The sequence below is a fragment of the Leuresthes tenuis genome, unplaced genomic scaffold (assembly GCF_036924035.1).
Source record: "Leuresthes tenuis unplaced genomic scaffold, fLeuTen1.0.hap1 SCAF_19, whole genome shotgun sequence".
Classification (NCBI taxonomy): Eukaryota; Metazoa; Chordata; class Actinopteri; order Atheriniformes; family Atherinopsidae; genus Leuresthes; species Leuresthes tenuis.
In genome coordinates, this window is record NW_027325373.1 from 10933966 (window position 1) to 10950832 (window position 16867).

A 16867-nucleotide genomic window follows, 5' to 3' on the forward strand; every position below is an offset into this window, starting at 1 on the left:
AATTATTACACAAAATTAGTGAAATCAATTGAAGAATGCCTTTCTGAAGAGCTGTTTACCACAGATGAGCAGCTTTGTGACCAAGCACATGGAAGATCCCCGTACTGCCAAAATGGTCTAATTTAATGGATTGGTTTAGACATGCATAACAGCATTTTAAGAACAAAGAGAGAAACGAAAAGGGACAAAGCTTTATGGTGGAAGGTGATGTATAAACAACTGTGTATGTGATGAAAGAGAGACCATTTGAAGTTGTTCGTAGCACAGGGACAGCAGTCCAAGTTGGAGGATCTTCCACGTGGTATCACCTATCACACTCAAGGCACACAGGTCACAATGAAGAATCACAACTAACTTAAGCTTTCAGTTTCAGTGTGGTGACGTACCTTTTTTTTCCTGCTTCCCCAGTCAGTTGTCTCTGTGAAAAGTGGAACTTCAATAGGAAAGCATCTTTCCACGGTGAGTATGGATAGCAGAAATGACAAGAAATCGCTCTTTCGGTGCCATGTGTGCATGCAAATGTTGTTTTGAGACATACCTGAAAATGTGAACTTTTCCTTGAACAAATAAGAACAATAATTTGCATTAGCAAAAAACAGAAATGTTATCAAAGCCTCACTCTTGGAGTTTTTATTCCTCTAAAAAGTCACATGCAGTCCACAACATTTACACATCTTTGCCAAAACAAGAAAACCCCTCATGGGTCTAAAATGGCTGCCAGAGCTACAAATATGCTTCACCAAGACTCGTATACACTTACAATCGAAAAAGCTGAACAGTACAAATCCCTATAAACCTTAAATAAAAAACAACAAAGATAAAACACTGTATATATGAGGGAGACCCTGAAAAGATGAGGCATTTTTCATTGTTCAAAGGCATTGATTAGAAGTTTTAACAAAATACAATATCACAACAAAAATACTGAAAAAAAGTCAAGTCGTACCAAAAAAACCCAACATTGACAAAATTGATTAGAGCATATTTGACTTCAGACAGGGTTTGATTTACCAAATGAGGAAGCAAGCATTAAAACAGGCTGTAAAGGCAGCTTCTTTATTCTGTAAGCATGGGAATCTGTCTGAGCTGTATGATGGTAGAGCTCTAAAGGGATGAGTGTGCTTCTGAAACTCAAGAGTAAAGTGCTAAACTAACATCTGAAAAGGTTGCAAGTTACAGAAAATCGTGTGTCTGTGATAAAGTCAAATAGAGAAGTCAAACCACCGGTGATACAGACAAATCGTTGATAATCACAAAGTGAAACCTTGAGTTGATTAAATAGATGTAGAAATATTTCACGAAATATCAAACACGAGTGCGTAAAGGAGCTACAAGAAAAGCTCAGGTCTATCTGTCTGAAAAGTGGTGGATCGAAGACCAGACACTGAGGGACACTAACATCCCTTTAGCTACTTTTAAGATTGTCTTATTTTTCAAAAATCACTCCTATACTAAAGTTTATTGGCTTGTAAGAAAACTGTGGTAAAAACCGGGCTCTCCATGTTCTTTGTCGGTTCGGTTATCTCAGTGAGATGTTTGGGACAGGAAGGATTGGAATGCATGGCTCTTTGTTGGAGTTTCATCTGGAAAAATCAATCAAATTAACTGCTTCCACAGGCTTCAAAACTTGTTTCCAATTGTCTAATTTCCTCTTCAAAATGCAAACTGAGGTTAGAAATCTTTTTAAAGGTGTTATAAAACAATTATTTGCAAATGTGTTGGCGCTAGGTGGCTAAGCACACAGACATTCATCGTTTTATGGAGGGAAAGGCAAAACGAGCATGTGTGTTAAAGATAAAAGTGTTTCAAATAAACTCTGTTTACTTTTTGCACTTTGGTACGAGGAAGTGAAAATTACACTTTTCTGAGATGCTGAAAGGCCAAAAAACCCCTCTTTTTTTTCAAAGTTGGGTAGGAGGGAGCAACAGTTCACACGTGAGCCATGACTGATATAAACTGTACTCGCAGTTCCTTCACAGATGTGAGATGCGAAGAGTGTCAACGAAAGCCTTAACATAACCAACCATGGCCGTGCTTGTGTTAGCTTTGCTTCTCACGATTAGTCTCCAAGGAAGTGGTAAGACTAAAAATGAAATCAATGTTGAAAAGATATATTGTGTGTTTCTGAAGTGTGCAGACAAATTTTCAGTGACAAACATTTGTTCCTGCAGCTCTGACTGAGACTTTTGATACCAGTGGTTTGCAGAGTATTCCAGAGGCTCTGATCGTGAGTATCTTCATTTTTTACAAGATTTAGATTTTGCTTTTAAAGCTTCAACTGAAAACACGCATTTCAGTGTTGAGGTGAAAGGTGACCCTCTGAAATGAATTCACTAACAAAAACTACTTAATTCAAATATGAAGAAACATATTTTGTGCTAAATTTATAATGCACGTCGTCACCTTTTTGGAGGAACGATGATGATAATTAATCACCGTCACTCTTTTCACAATGAAACAAGGCGAATCCTTTCAAAGAACAATTAATTAAATCGAGTGGAATTGATGCAGCAAGAAATTACATTTCTACCTGTGGAAATATGCTTCTAGGTGAACATTAAACACGTTGATTTTCTCAAGTCTCAAATATAGTCTTATAATGTGAAATTTACACATATATTCAGACAGGGGATGTCTGCCAGGACTGCACCAAAATATTTGAACTCCTTGCTGACCTGCTTTCCAATGCAGACCTCCAGGTGAGTACAATGATAGACAACGATGAGCAAACACATACCTGAGAGTTCATATTTGCTCGCTGATAGCATAATCAATTCTGTTCAACTGTACATTCATAGGTCAGGACTAGAATACACAATGTGCCAATTCACACGGCTGCTAAGATCTGTGGTTGAATAGTTTTCTTTAAACCAGTAAAACAAAAAGAAAATGTCTTGCATTCTAGAAATAATTCTACAACCGTTCTGTTATCAACTGGAGCACATTCTTGACATTCACACATGCAAATTATTTGTAGTCAGTGGTGCAAGGAGTGAAACACACAAAGTAAAGTTTGGTTCCTGTTTTCTTTTTATGAAGAGCCACTTCCTATTTTTTATGTCCAAGAAAAGTTGAAATGAAAAGTGTTGGTTCTCACCTGTCTACTAGAGATACCCCTTTTTTTCTTGATTTCTGGGAAGTAAAACCTTTCAGCAAAGACAGATAGCATGATCAACACCTCGTGCTTACCATGCTGAAGGAGAAACAAGCTATAATGCAGAAAGAAAGAACATTTTGGTATTCATAAGAATTCTCTCCCAAAGTCAACACTTTGTAGAAAAATATTTTGCAATGGTTCTTAGGGCATGTCTCTAATTTTGGCACATGACATACAGGTCCTGCTATTTTAATCTTGATGGGTTCTGCTTTTGCTCAGTTATCTTTAGTTCAAACCACAGATTCTCAACAGAGTATACAGCTGAGCTTTAACTAGGACATTCCAAGACATTCCAGGGTTTGGAGCGCAGTATTGCCACTAAATTAAACTGAATAACAAAACTATACTGGTAGTGGTCAAGTGATTTAAGTAATTACTTAATATGTCATTAGTTTATTAATGTTTTGCAAGTTTTGTCCTATAAATAAAAGTTTGAAATGTATTGCTTGAACTCATATCAAAGTTAAGGTGCAGATGTTTGATTGTTTGCCATCTACTATTATATATTTTAGGTCCGAAACACACTTTGTAGCAAAAAAAAGACAGCAATAAAGCTTTTGTTTCGATGTCAGGTTGTGTTTAGCAGAGGGAACTGTCACAAAATGTCGAGTCAGTATTCATGGTCACTTTATTTTAGAAAAAGATCATGGACGGCGTGGACCGTCTATGTGCGCACCTGCCGGGGCCAACTGCCAAACTCTGCAAAGACGAGGTGGACAAGACGCTTCCTCTGGCCATCACCTTTGTTACTGGTGTTGTAGTAAGTTGCAGGCTTGATTCATCTTTGAGCTTTCCACAGTAATACTCAGACTTACCGATATTCTTAACACGTTTTGGGCCCTCCTTCTTGACAGAAACCAGCAGAGGTCTGCAAAATCCTTGGGCTTTGTGCCTCCTGTGATAAAAATGAGAGGATGCTGAGCTACTTTGCCAATGAGGCCCTTCAGGCTGCTGTGATGAGAGACGTCAGTAAAATATAACTTAGAGAGACATTTAAAAGGAAAACCCAAAGATTCCCAGTGTTATCTCTTTATACTTTACTCCTGTGCTATTTGTGTCTGTCAAACAGGTGAAACCCTCGACGCAATGCTCCATCTGCATTTTCCTTTTCAAGACTTTGGAAGATTTGCTGCCTAAAGAGAGGACTGAGGTGAGCCATTTTGTACCACAAGGAAACACATGCTGTCCAACTAGTAAAATATCTCTTCATACTGCTGCTAGACATTAAAATACCACCAGATAACAGTGCACATTAACCCAACTCTGTATTGTGTTCCCGCTTCTCTTCTTCAGGGCGCTGTAATCAAGCTGCTTGAAGAGATTTGTCTGATATTGCCATCCCACTTCCGCAACCAGTGCGATGCTGTGGTTGGCAAGTTGAGCAAGACAGTGCTGGATGCAATCTTAGGCTATGCGACCCCTGAGACCATCTGTGCCCTCATCCACCTGTGTAAAGGGCAGGAGGCTCCCGAAGTGGGTCAGTGTGCCTCTATGCGTTTTCATTAAGAAATGTGAAAAGTAGATACATCTACAAGGGAAAGTGATTCAATGGAAATTTTTAAAACACCATAAAAAATTATTAAAAGTCATTTTGATAGCTAATAATTATTTTCTTAGTTTAGAACACTTTATTGTGGGTATTTGTATGGTTCCAGGTCGAGGCTGGCATGTACATGTACAGGTATCACCAGAACAAATATTTTGCATTTTAAAAAAAAAGTTGGAAGGGGGGGGGGTAAAATAAAAGCCAGTTTTACATGTAAAATTATTGTGAAGAAAAAAAAAGCTAGAAATGTTAAATTTATTTTATTCATTGCATAAAATAAGCTACTTTTCTCCAGTGGTTGATTTTTTTTTTAAACTCATAGATCCATGCACCTTGACAACGTACAGATGCAGGGACATCAAAACAGCCCTCAAATGTGGAGTAAGTAAACAGCAATCAAAAGAGGAAAAACTGGTTAAGTTCATGGATGTTCTGTGACATTTGATCCCTCCTCTCTGTGCAGACTGTGTTCTACTGTCAGAAATTTGCATGGAAGCCTCTGAATTACAACAGTCTAAAACTTAAAGGTAGGTCAAAGCTGATGATGTTGTTTTGAGGAGATAAAATCTGCGGTTACATGTGATAAAATAAGTGCTGAAGTATTTCCACATTGTTCTCTACAGGACTGGATTAAAAAGGACGAGTCAAAGTCACGGATGACGATAGTCGCTCAATGCAAAGCTTCAAATAATTCTGCCTGGTGGCATTTCTTTAAAATCCCAATTCAGTATCGTTCCGCATTTTCTGATTTTGCTTTACAGAAATGTACCAACTGCAATGAAAAAAATCCAACAAAAGGATTATCTGAAGTTCAGCTTCAAAAGAATGCTGCGAAGATATGAAAGCTTTTTCCAATGGTTCTTATATTAATTCCAGTTATTCTGTCTACATAAGATAACCATTTGCGATAACCAGATTGTTTTACTATTCAAGTTTCCTGATTTCTTCAGCTTTTATAATGCATTTTCTTGTATCCTTTCACAAACATATCAAAATAAATATGTTACATGGCTTTAATAAAACATGTAATTTTTCATGATGAATAAATCCACTTTTACAGGTTATGGCTTCCGAACTTGAATTTGCAAATCTATGAATTTAATTCTATTATGTAGTGTAATGTAGGCGACAGCTCCTAATTATACATTTAATTAAAACAGAAGTAACAGTGAAAGGCAGAACAAAAACTTATATTTATGATACTTGAGGAAGTGATCACCTTCACAGCATCTTTCAAACGAGGCCCACTTCTGCTTTCATGTTCTCAGAAGGCATTTCCATCAACATTTAGTCACTGGGTGCTACAAGAAGATTTATATTTGTTTTCATTAAAAATCCAAAAGCACAGCCCATAAACACAAAGCGACAGAGCAGTTTATTTAAATGGTTTGAAAGAGAACATCTGCAGTGATTCAGACCCATCAAAATGACTTCCTGAGGTGAGAAATTCAGCAACCTCAAGTGGAAAGGAAGGGCCAGAAGGTAAGAGTTTTATAGTATTCAGGGGCATTTGCAGGGAATAAGAAAAGGCACTTTAACACATTTAACAAACACACTTACAGACTCCCTTTTGATTATTTAACAAAGAACAACTTGGGGACAAAAAAAACAAAACGAAAAAAAAAAAAAAAAAAGACTCATGTCCCTCAGCTTCCCACAGCAGACCACGTAAACAGGCTGGTTTCTCTGTACAACACCAACCAAACAATTGCCTGAGCTGTGGATAAGCTAGAGGATGCAAACGTATTGTTTGAAATCCTGGCTGTAAAGTGATGCAATAACATCAGACAACAGCACAAAGTAGCTGCAAGCTCTGTTAGCACCATGTGGCTCTTCTCTGAGGCGTCGCTGTAGTACACTCAAAGAACCACAAGGTGGAGCTACAAGAGCAAAACTAAAAACATCCACATGTACCGTTTTTTGGGACACACTGCCATTGAGAAATACGATAGACACACAGTTTAAAGTCACTAACAGCACAGGACTCTGACTATTGATTCTAAAAAGGTAAAAACAGGATTTTTCAGGAGTAAAGTCTGATTGAAAAGGATAACTGGAGACTCATTCGGGTACTAAGTGTGCATTGATCACTGCGTTTAAGTCGGTCTACGTTCTCTGGCATACATTTTTCCATGTCACTTTTCTACAAGCCAACTATAGAAGGAGTGTTTAAAAAGACAAGAAGGTCAATCATGGCAAACTCTGAGGCATTTCAATGTACCACATTCACTACACCGACTTTGTGCTGCTGCTTCTTTGTCTCAGTTTGTGTGCTCTTCGTTTTTCAACTCCAGTCATACAACCATGTGCTAGTGAAGTCGGACAGAAGGTGTGAACAGCATTTAAACACAAAAACTTCCCCATCTGATGGTCAAACTGTTCGGTCCCACAATAGTCAAACAGCACAAAGTTGCCATAGAGACAAGGAAGCTCCTGCTCAGAGGTGACGTAGACCAGGTTTCTCTGTAACGACACCCAGAGTCACTCACCGAAAAGGTGATTACTGCTCCCCTATCTTGGTCACAACAACATTGACACCTTTAGCATAATTGGGCACATCCACATGACATTGACACAAGCCAAGAAAAATAAATGACACAAAACAGTTTTTCCATTGTGCAGCCCAACATAACCACAAGGTTGTTAGCAGCTTCTGACTTCTCTGTAAAACGTCAGAAAAAATAAAATGGCCTGAAGGGACTGCAAAAATTAATTAAGAAATAGAAAAAGTTACTCGACAAGAACTTCAAAAACAACGACAGAAAGGAGTGCGATGTTGTTGTAATGCTAAATATGAAATGGGAAATTTAATGCAGCCACTTTAAGAGACAGCACAAGATGATGCCAACTGTTTATCACTTCTACAACTACACTGTCGCGAGACTCTATACTTCATGGTTTTCAAATGATTCCCCTGGAACTCCGTGATGAATGTGGTTTCAATGTCGATTGTCTATAATACTTAGATCTGGTGAGATTAACCTACCAGATATGAGCTAATAAAGGCTGGCAGCACTGCTTAAACCGGTTTATCACAGCAACTGAAAAAAATTTTCCTTTTTTTTTTAGGACAAATGGTAACATAGCTGAGGCTGTGAGGATGTGGCCGTGTGTGAGTAGGAAAAATAGTGGGAAGGGAAGACAGCAAACACACAGGTTGATCTGCAGGACATCCAACATATGCCAGGGGAGACGGACTCAGTATTTCAGCTTCTTGGGCACCTCCCATGAAAAGACGTCACGACCAAAGTGACCATAAGCTGCTGTGCGCTGGTAGATGGGCTTCTTCAGGTCAAGCTCCCTACGACATAAATAGAATAATAAATAAAACAGTTTCTAAAATGTAGATCATGAGAATCATAACTGAATGGAAAATTTTAGAAAATACAGTGCCATACAAAAGTCTGGGCTCTAAATTTGGTCAAAATTTATCTTCCTGTAAATTGAGATGATGGAAAGATAATCAAATTTCCAAAAGACAGAACATGAAAGATCAAACAAATAAATAACTAACTTACCAATCAACCAAATCAGGAAAAAAGTGTCTGAATCAAAGGTTAGGGTACCCTGCATTACAATTATACATAAACATCGCAGCAATCTCAGGAGTTTAAGTTCTCGTCTGGGTCATTATTACTGCAAAAGCTTTCTAGTACAATAAGATTCTATTTAGGTTGGTTCGACAGCAAGTGCCAACGTAAAACCTTGAGCTCAACCCTGTCATCAAAAATGAGCCGCCTCGCATAATGTAGCTTTAAGACTTTTTTTCCCTTAAGGCAAGAATATACTGTACATCTCAAGACCAGAAAATTTCCTTTGATTTTTTTTTTTTTTTTTTTTGGAGAAGTGAGGCCCCACCATCGAGGGAACTATTTTTTATGGGGGGAAAAAAAGGGTTCAATTCCAAAATAAAAAGAAAAGTGTCCATACAGACCAGAGAACAGTCATGTATCTACACACTGAAAAAGGCTACTTTTGTCCTTCTAGCTGTAACCAACCAACAAACCAGCTAACTGACTAAAGCAGCTAATGCCAAGTTGCTGCATGGTAAAGTATAATCAATAGCTGAAATCCAGTACTAAATGCACATTTTCCATAGTGTCCCATAAACTAGTCAATCCAGTGGAAAGATTTAGCGAATAATCATCATCCTCCTCCTTCTCTCCCAACTTTTAACAGCAGTTGAAATTTGCAGGCCAACATAGATATCACAGCATACCTCACAATAACTCCTGGTCGGAGGTCAAAGTTCTTCGTCACAATGTCCAACAGTTCCTTTTCACTCTTCTGGGACGTCCCATAGTGGAAAATGGAGACAGAGAGGGGATGGGCTACACCAATAGCATAGGATACCTAAAACAAGAGTCAATGATTAGGAGCATGTTGTGAATAGAAATATACTTCCCCACAAAAAGATAATTCACTATAAGAAGTGTTATGAAAATGGAGAAACTGTCAGGATGTGGGTGGTTGTGTAGGTTGGTGAACAGCTAAATCCCAAAGATTAAATTAAACAGCAACTGAGGCTCAATGACATCACGTCAGGTCAGGACAGCAATAAGAGCATGCGCATCATTATCTTTGATATTCACAGGCTGTGCACAGTAAATGTGTCCTTACAGTCAGACTGTCAACACTGATTTCTGCTGCGACATCCTGACAAAGAACATGATAGTTTTTAGTTGCACCAACACAATATTTGTTTAACTCCATCTCTGCTTGCCAGATCCCCATCACATTTCCCTCCCCCTAAAAATCTAATTCCAGATGAAGGTTTCCTCTTGTGGCATAGAAGAGGAGATCCAATTAAGGTTAAATTTTTTATTTTAAATGCACCTTTGAGTTGTCAGAACAAGACTTCACGGGACTATTTAAACCAGGACGGCAGCGCCAGGAGCCGGAGGAAGAATTCATATTGCACAACCTCCTGAATGTCAAAGAAAATGAAGCGCACGCTCTTGGTTGTGTTTCTGACCCAATGTACCTTTTTCATTCTTGGCCAGTGAAGACTGCAGTGTAGTCTTTTGGTTACACAGCCATAGGTGACCAGAACTCGTGTCAATTGTGATCATCATCAACATGAAGTAAAGGTCAGCTTCACAATGTTAAACGTTCACTGAACTCTTAGATCATTCTTTGTACACTGCATGAAATGTTGAAAGCTAAAAAACGTTTTACTGTAATAGTCAAAAGTTTTCACTGACCAACTTAAAAACATCCAAAGAAATACTTCGAGCCAACCAGCAGAATCCCACATTTGATAGGCTTGTGTATTCTCACCTGGACCAGGACACGCCTGCAGAGCCCAGCTTTCACAAGAGATTTGGCCACCCAACGGGCAGCGTAGGCTGCAGAGCGGTCCACCTTTGTGTAGTCCTTCCCAGAAAAAGCTCCACCCCCATGGGCTCCCCAACCCCCGTAAGTATCAACGATGATCTTACGGCCAGTCAGACCTGCATCACTCTGTGGGGAAGAATACACACGTTTAGGGCTTTTGTAAACACATTGTGTTCCCGCCGACTGAAGAACTTTAGAACGGCTACATTAGCGTTTTTAGTGGGGGAGAAATGTCATTTTTTTCTCACCTGTGGACCTCCAATGACAAAGCGGCCACTTGGTTGCAGGTGGTAGATGGTGTCATTATCAAGATACCCACTGGGCACCACAGCTTTCACCACCTGTTCCTTCAGACAGTGACGCATCTGGTCTATACTCACACCCTCATCGTGCTGCACAGAGATCACGATTGTGTGGACACGCAGCGGAACCACGGCTCCTCTATCCCGTCTGTACTGAACAGTCACCTACATGAAGGAGGCAGAAAGAACACCTCAGCACAATCTCATACGTTTGTGTAAAACAGTGAGCCGAGTAGATAATCTGATACATCTTAAATAAAATTTAATTAAAAGAAACGATTCTACACTGCCCACATTTGTTATTAGAATGTGAATAATCTGGATAATGTGACTTATATTCACTCAAGCTTATCTTGTGTCTCCTCTGTTGCATCAAAGGGATGTTAGTAATGACTTTATGTTGCTACACTTTTTTTTTTTCTCCTGCACAAATTACAGCAACAACTGAAATAACCAAATTAATTCAAAAATACTCTGATCGTGCTGTTGACCATCTTCTCAGACACACAACCCTTCAATCTACCAAACTGTGGTTTGTCTGTCAGGTAGTCAAAAACTTGGAGACATCCACCTGTATTTTCTCCACAGCTCCTGCAACAGTGCAGGCTGAACAAATCAAAGGCGCTCTTCTTGCAAAAGCATCAACTTATGCAAGTTTAAAAGTTTCAGCCCATGTGTAGCTCATATCTCATTTGTGTCCTTATTTATCAGATTCAGAATGACTAAAAACACCTGAACAAGAGGCTGATTGTTCACAGATGCAAAATAATTAAATGGTCATACACTGTAAGACATTTAAGCCATGCATTCAATAAGGTTTTTAAAAAAAAAAAAAAAAAAAAAGAGCAAATAAAGAGATTTTACTTCCATAGTAATAAAGATCCATTGGGTTTCTTTGTCAAACCTGAGTTTTAGAATCAGGTCGGAGCCACGGCAGCGTTCCATCACGACGTAATTCAGCCATCTTGGCATTGAGCTTGTGTGCCAGGACAATAGTAAGTGGCATACACTCGTCAGTCTCATCAGTAGCATATCCAAACATCAGGCCCTGTGAGAGGAGCAGTCAAGAATCACAGCACGAATGGAGGTCAAATGAACACCTCTGCATATCTGGCTTTAGGTATCGGTGTGTAGACCAAAACACAAACCTGGTCCCCTGCTCCTACATCCTCTTCTTTGCGGTCGAGGTAAACACCTTGAGCAATGTCAGGAGACTGCTGCTCCAGGGCCACCAGCACATTGCAGGTCTTATAGTCAAAACCTGCAACGAAAGACAAGGAGGCCTTTAATCACCTGAAACACCTTCACATGTTAAACTGAAAATCTTATCTATTTTTAGACAGTTAAAGACATTCCTTAGTAAGCCTGATATTTGTGATTACTAACGATAAAACTAACGATTTTTTTGGACCCACTGGTGCCCTCTGTGCTTCCGATTCTCTAAGAGTAACGAGTCCATTATCTCAGGTGAAAATCTTTTTCTCATTTAATGATTTTGAAGTTTGTATCTGGTCCCAACAGGACTACTGCATTGCCCTTCATGATGATGTTGGCCGTGCCTCCCTTTCACAGCTGCAGCTTGTCCAGGATGCTGCAGCTCGTCTGCTAACACGGAAATGTGACCACTCTCCCCAGTATTGGCTGGCCCTTATTGGCTCACTGTAAATTTCAGGATTGATTTTATTGTTGACTTATAAAGCAAGCAGTGCATTACATTTTTCAGTCCTTTAACTTTTACAACCAGATTTGCCTCCTAGATCACTCAGATATACCCATCATTTCCTTTTGAGGGACCCAGCTTTTGCCATTTTGGCCTCGAACTAATAGCTTCAACTGCATGTTCAGCAAGATTCAATAATTTCGGTTTTTAAGTTTTGTCTTAAAATAATTTTTTTTCTTTGGCTTGTAATTTTGTATGATTTTTTTTTTCCTCCCCCCGTTGTGCCAACGCTCTCGTCTTTTACCTTGATATTTGTTTTGCCTTAATTACCCTTTTAAATGTACAGCACTTTGGTCAACAGCGCTCGTTTTAAATTTGCTTCAGAAATATTTGAATTATATTAATAAATCTCATTATATCATAGGGAGAGCTCCTTTTATTACTGCCCTCGCAGAAGCTGCCAAGAAGAGAGGGACAGTCGTGAGTGAAGAGCATCTGTTTTTAAATGGAGGGGAAAACTGTTTCCTGGGGGAGTACGCACAACAGCAACAAAACATTGATCCGTCTGACTGATAGTTTTATTGAGTCATAAATCCTTAACGAGATGAAGAAGCCATACACCAAAGTAGTATCAAATTATTTACTGGTTAAAGCACAGTCTGGCATACGACAGTCTCCAGAGTCACTTTCTTATTCTGTATAAGACGGAACCATTTCTTGGAACACTACTGTGTTTGTATCAACCCAAAGGTCGAGGTGCGCATACATGCTGCTTTAAGGGAGCGAGGCATCTGGCACACACGCCAGTGGACAAGTGGTTGAAGTAGTGTGCAGATTTTCCCTGTTCTGCACACCGGTGTACCAGTTGACATTTAGCCTGAGACTGGGTTGCCCAAATGATTTAAAGCTACCAGCTTCCATTGTCTTTAATCACATCAGTCGTGTACTTTTTACGATTTTTGGAGTCACTGCAAATAATTAGGCAGAATAAGCCTTTTCAACCACATATCTTTTGAGTGATAACATCTTCCCACCATCAAGGATGGCATTTGTACAATTTTTAGGAGGACTGAAAATATTAGGGTCTCATAGTTTTTCTCTGTTGCTTTTATGATGCTGCATTTGAGTGTTCACAAGCTGACCTCTTGATAAGGTTTGATATCATACTGTACAATGCATTTTGCTTTAGAAGTGAGAAAGACATCCACTCCAACACCATGTAACTCTACTGAAAGATTTGTCTTTTGGTCAGTATTGAAGTTTCAGAGGGAGGGGTTTGCTTGTTTCCTGGAGAGTAAACATTGCCTAATAAACCAGTTTTCTTACTGCAGAACTAACTATTCCACCTTTAATCACCACCTTCGTACAACTTGTGCTAGAATAATTTGACACTTAGTACATACGTCCCACGATACTTTGAGTGGGTTCTCCATAATACAGAAACTTAAAAAAGAGGAAATAATTGCCCATAGTCATTTTGTCACATGCTGGGGTAGTGGGCTGAGGGTTGCAGATGTCAACAGATTAAATAAGCTGATCAGGAGGGCTGGTGAAGTCGTGGGGGAGGAGTTGGATGCTGTCCAGGCTTCAGTCCATATTGGACAATGTTTCTCACCCTTTTTACAGCACACTGGCCCAGCAGAGGAGCTCCCTCAGCAGAAGACTCCTCTCACTCAGATGCAACACAGAACGTCACAGCAAATCATTTCTGCCTGTGGTCATTAGACTTTATAACACCTCCCTCTGAGAGTCAGACACCTCCCCCCTTTCTGTAATTTGACACTGACAATCACTTTGTGCACTTTTTGTATATTATTAAACTGTAAATTGGAGATTTCTTTTTTTTTTTTTTTACATATATAGTTATACATGCATATATATTTGAATACTTTATTCTAGATAAATGTTGTTTGTATAATATATGTTGGAGCATTATAACGAAAATAATTTCCCCCTGGGATTATTTAAGTATTTCTGATTACCTGAATTAAACCCAAAAGCCACATCCCCCTTATTGTACCTTTGGAGGAGTCGTCGTAGCCGATGTCCTTGATTGCATCCCGGACAATCTTCTGATAGTCAATTCTGGCCCTGGAGGTGATCTCCCCTGCCAGCAGGATCATCCCCGTCTTAGCTACAGTCTCTGGAACAAAACAAATTATCAGTGTAAGTGATGAGTATGACCATGTCTGATAAGGTTTAAGTAAAATGCTGACTCTATTTAAACTGGTGTTTTAGGTCACTTCCCCTCATCATAACAACGTCTGAAGGAGACTTTCATGCAAGACGAGCAACATCTTAAACCAAAGACGTGTTGCTTTTGTTACACTATGTTGTTTTCAGCATCTAATGGAACAATATAAAACTTAGACCCTGCTGCAGAATATATTTTTGTGCGTTTCAAATAACTGTAGACTGAGCTCAAAAGCTCAGACAAAATGCAATCAGTCTGTAATTTATACATCCACGCCATTCAAGGCTACCTTTGAAAAACTTGAAAGCTTTTAGAGCTTTCATCATCTGTATTCCTGGTTTATTTAGGTCTGGAGCACAATGTCATTTGATGGAATCAGAAAGCATTCAAACATAGGAAGAGCCCTTTCAGTTTCAAATTAAGTGGCGGTATAATGGTTCCATTACCCTGGACCCTTCAATATGTCTCGGTTGACATGAGCATTTTTTAAGAGTGCAGTTCAGTAGAAGACACGGCTTGCTTTGTTGTCCAAATACTTACCACATGCCACTTTGGCGTCAGGGTCTTGTCTGAGATGTGCATCCAACACAGCATCACTGATTTGGTCACAAATCTTATCTGTATAACAACACGAGAGTTCTTCAGTATACACTTAAAAACAGTTGCATTTCAAAGTTTAACAAATGTTTTGCAGATTACTTAAAACTAACACTGCACTGATAAACTGGGGGATAATTTTGGTCTATGAAAGACAGACAGATTGGAGCATATTTGTGTTATGTTAACTCCTCTCCAGCAGTGATAATGTCACTGTCAGATGAGAGCACATTCACACAGATTTCAAGGATAGCGCTGTTGCTTTTAAAGCAATAATGACTAATGCAGCAATTATTCATCAGAATCATTTCATCATTATCCAACTCAAAACTTCAAGGATGCAAATGGACCAAAAAATATGAATAATAGGCTGAGTAGCAATCTGTGGCTGTGCCATTTTGTTTGTACTTTCTGGCACGTCGTGGAGTCGTTTTAGATCAAACACACAACCAACAGACTTTTTGTGTTATTGCTATGGTTTGGATCATCTCATCTCTACATCCAGAAATGTCTGAAGGCCCTTAACACTCCAAGTCTATCAGGGAAAGCAATTCCTTTTTTATTCAAGTACTACTTTTGAAATTACTTTCAGTAATTATTTCCAAACTACCAAAAGCATTCAAATATTTTTGGGTGTTTTGCAAATATTTTGTTAATCCTTAAAAAAAAAAAAAAAAAAGGGAAAAAAAGGACAGTATAGCTAAATATTCTGAAGCCTTTACTCTCCTGCAAATAAAGGGTCCAAATATATAGGAGTAGTGGTCAGCCTATTACAGTAGAGCTGCAGCACTGTAAAAGCGTTGAAACTGCAGAGAATTGGATATCAAGCTGCTCATTGTTGCAAATAAATGTTATATGATACAAACAGAATGCTGTTTTTTTTTTAGATAGTCTTTGAAAGGAGTCTGTGGTAATGTTGTATGACGTTTTAGTCTGCTGCCACTAACAAAACAACAAAATATCATAAAAAAATTCCAGAAATTACCCTAGAGACGGACGGAATGGGTGAACTTTGTGAGGGCAGCGGGACAGCTCGTTATGCTGTCAGACTACAGAGTGATAACCCTTTATTCGTATTTACAGCTACCTACACCGTCAGACCACACGTTGCAAGAGACCAGGGTGAAGCTGTATGTGATTGACAGGCACCAGCAGTCATCACAGCTGTTAGCTTCAGAAGCTAGCCACAGCACTGTTAGCAGACAACCGCGACAGTCCCACTAAACTCCAGAAACTGTATTTCCAACATCGCCTGAACATGGTACGAATCGTTTTCGATTGAATATCTACCGTGCATGAGAACAGCGAGAACAGGCTACTCTAAGCAACAGTGATTTAGCCTTTTAATGATATCAATAAAGCCAGTACTGCTTAGTTTGTTTTATACGTTCTTGTGCTTTATTCGTGTATTTTATACTCTTAACATGGCCATCTTCCAAACTATGTCTGTTTTATCTGACCAGTCACGTGCCGTCATTTGTTTGCAAGTCACTAAATGAAGAGCGCACGAATTAAAGTTTACGTTGTATTTAAAAGCTTACCTTTAGGGGTAAATAATCTGGGGCAGCTGACAGACAGGCTGACAGCAACAAACCACATGACCTTGTTTTAGAGGCTAATAAGATGCTAAGCTAATTATTGGGGTTTGCGACTCGCAGACAGGCGGCAACTTATTAAAACTTACCGGGATGTCCTTCTCCGACTGACTCGGAGGTAAAGAGGAAACAGTCTTCATCATAAAGCGAGTCGTCATGGAAACCGTTCAGATGACCGTTCATGTTTGCCACCACGCAGTTAGCTAACGAGCTAGCAGATTCCCGCTTATAAAGCGTTCAGGAGCCGTGCAAAGGTTTTAAGAACAGCTTTCACCTGAGTTTTCTGCCTGCACCCACACCGACGGTGCCACTCGAGTTTAAGTCAGCCGGATGGAACTCAAGGGACCAGACAGCTGAATTTATTTCTCTGAACTACTTTCCAGACCCCTCAAGTAGTTTCCCTGCAGCCAATTGCTGCAGTGCCCAGACCATGTGGTGCTGGTGGGCGTGGTCCTGATAAAGCCAAACAAAAATATCTG

General features: G+C 39.4%; 2 protein-coding genes across 4 annotated transcripts in view; one reads left to right on the top strand and one right to left on the bottom strand.

Annotated features, from left to right (window-relative positions):
* Positions 1-16829, bottom strand: part of mat2aa (methionine adenosyltransferase 2Aa) — a 73965-nt gene extending 57136 nt beyond the window's left edge. The window contains exons 1-9 of one of the 2 annotated variants that reach the window (XR_011909036.1): positions 16478-16829; positions 14737-14814; positions 14023-14145; positions 11491-11603; positions 11247-11390; positions 10289-10507; positions 9984-10166; positions 8923-9056; positions 7041-8004 (exon numbers count right to left, since the gene is read on the bottom strand). Coding sequence is in view for 1 of the 2 variants with exons in the window: in XM_072371270.1 (XP_072227371.1) it covers positions 7902-8004; positions 8923-9056; positions 9984-10166; positions 10289-10507; positions 11247-11390; positions 11491-11603; positions 14023-14145; positions 14737-14814; positions 16478-16571 (1191 nt within the window). In the remaining variant the exon portion in view is untranslated. Of the gene's footprint in view, positions 1-6057; positions 8005-8922; positions 9057-9983; positions 10167-10288; positions 10508-11246; positions 11391-11490; positions 11604-14022; positions 14146-14736; positions 14815-16477 lie in introns of those variants that run through there. The other variant, XM_072371270.1, reaches the window with a different exon arrangement.
* LOC140276546 (prosaposin) lies at positions 1957-5725 on the top strand. 2 transcript variants are annotated; one of them, XM_072371271.1, is made up of 10 exons: positions 1957-2077; positions 2172-2227; positions 2625-2699; positions 3795-3917; positions 4012-4122; positions 4227-4307; positions 4451-4640; positions 5026-5084; positions 5167-5230; positions 5327-5725. In XM_072371271.1, the coding sequence occupies exons 1-10, from the start codon at positions 2026-2028 to the stop codon at positions 5335-5337; spliced, it is 822 nt and encodes a 273-aa protein (XP_072227372.1). In that variant the 5' UTR covers positions 1957-2025; the 3' UTR covers positions 5338-5725. The 2 variants fall into 2 exon arrangements, with proteins under 2 accessions (XP_072227372.1, XP_072227373.1); XM_072371272.1 differs by having other exon boundaries at positions 1958-2077; positions 4451-4634.
* Positions 16830-16867: the final 38 nt, after the last annotated feature.

Bases quoted from the DNA above. Each gene is read 5' to 3' on its own strand.
- LOC140276546 (XM_072371271.1), top strand. From the start codon at position 2,026: ATGGCCGTGCTTGTGTTAGCTTTGCTTCTCACGATTAGTCTCCAAGGA. The intron at 2,078-2,171 runs GTAAGACTAAAA...TTGTTCCTGCAG, and splicing joins GATTAGTCTCCAAGGAAGTG to CTCTGACTGAGACTTTTGAT. The intron at 4,123-4,226 runs GTCAGTAAAATA...TCTGTCAAACAG, and splicing joins AGGCTGCTGTGATGAGAGAC to GTGAAACCCTCGACGCAATG.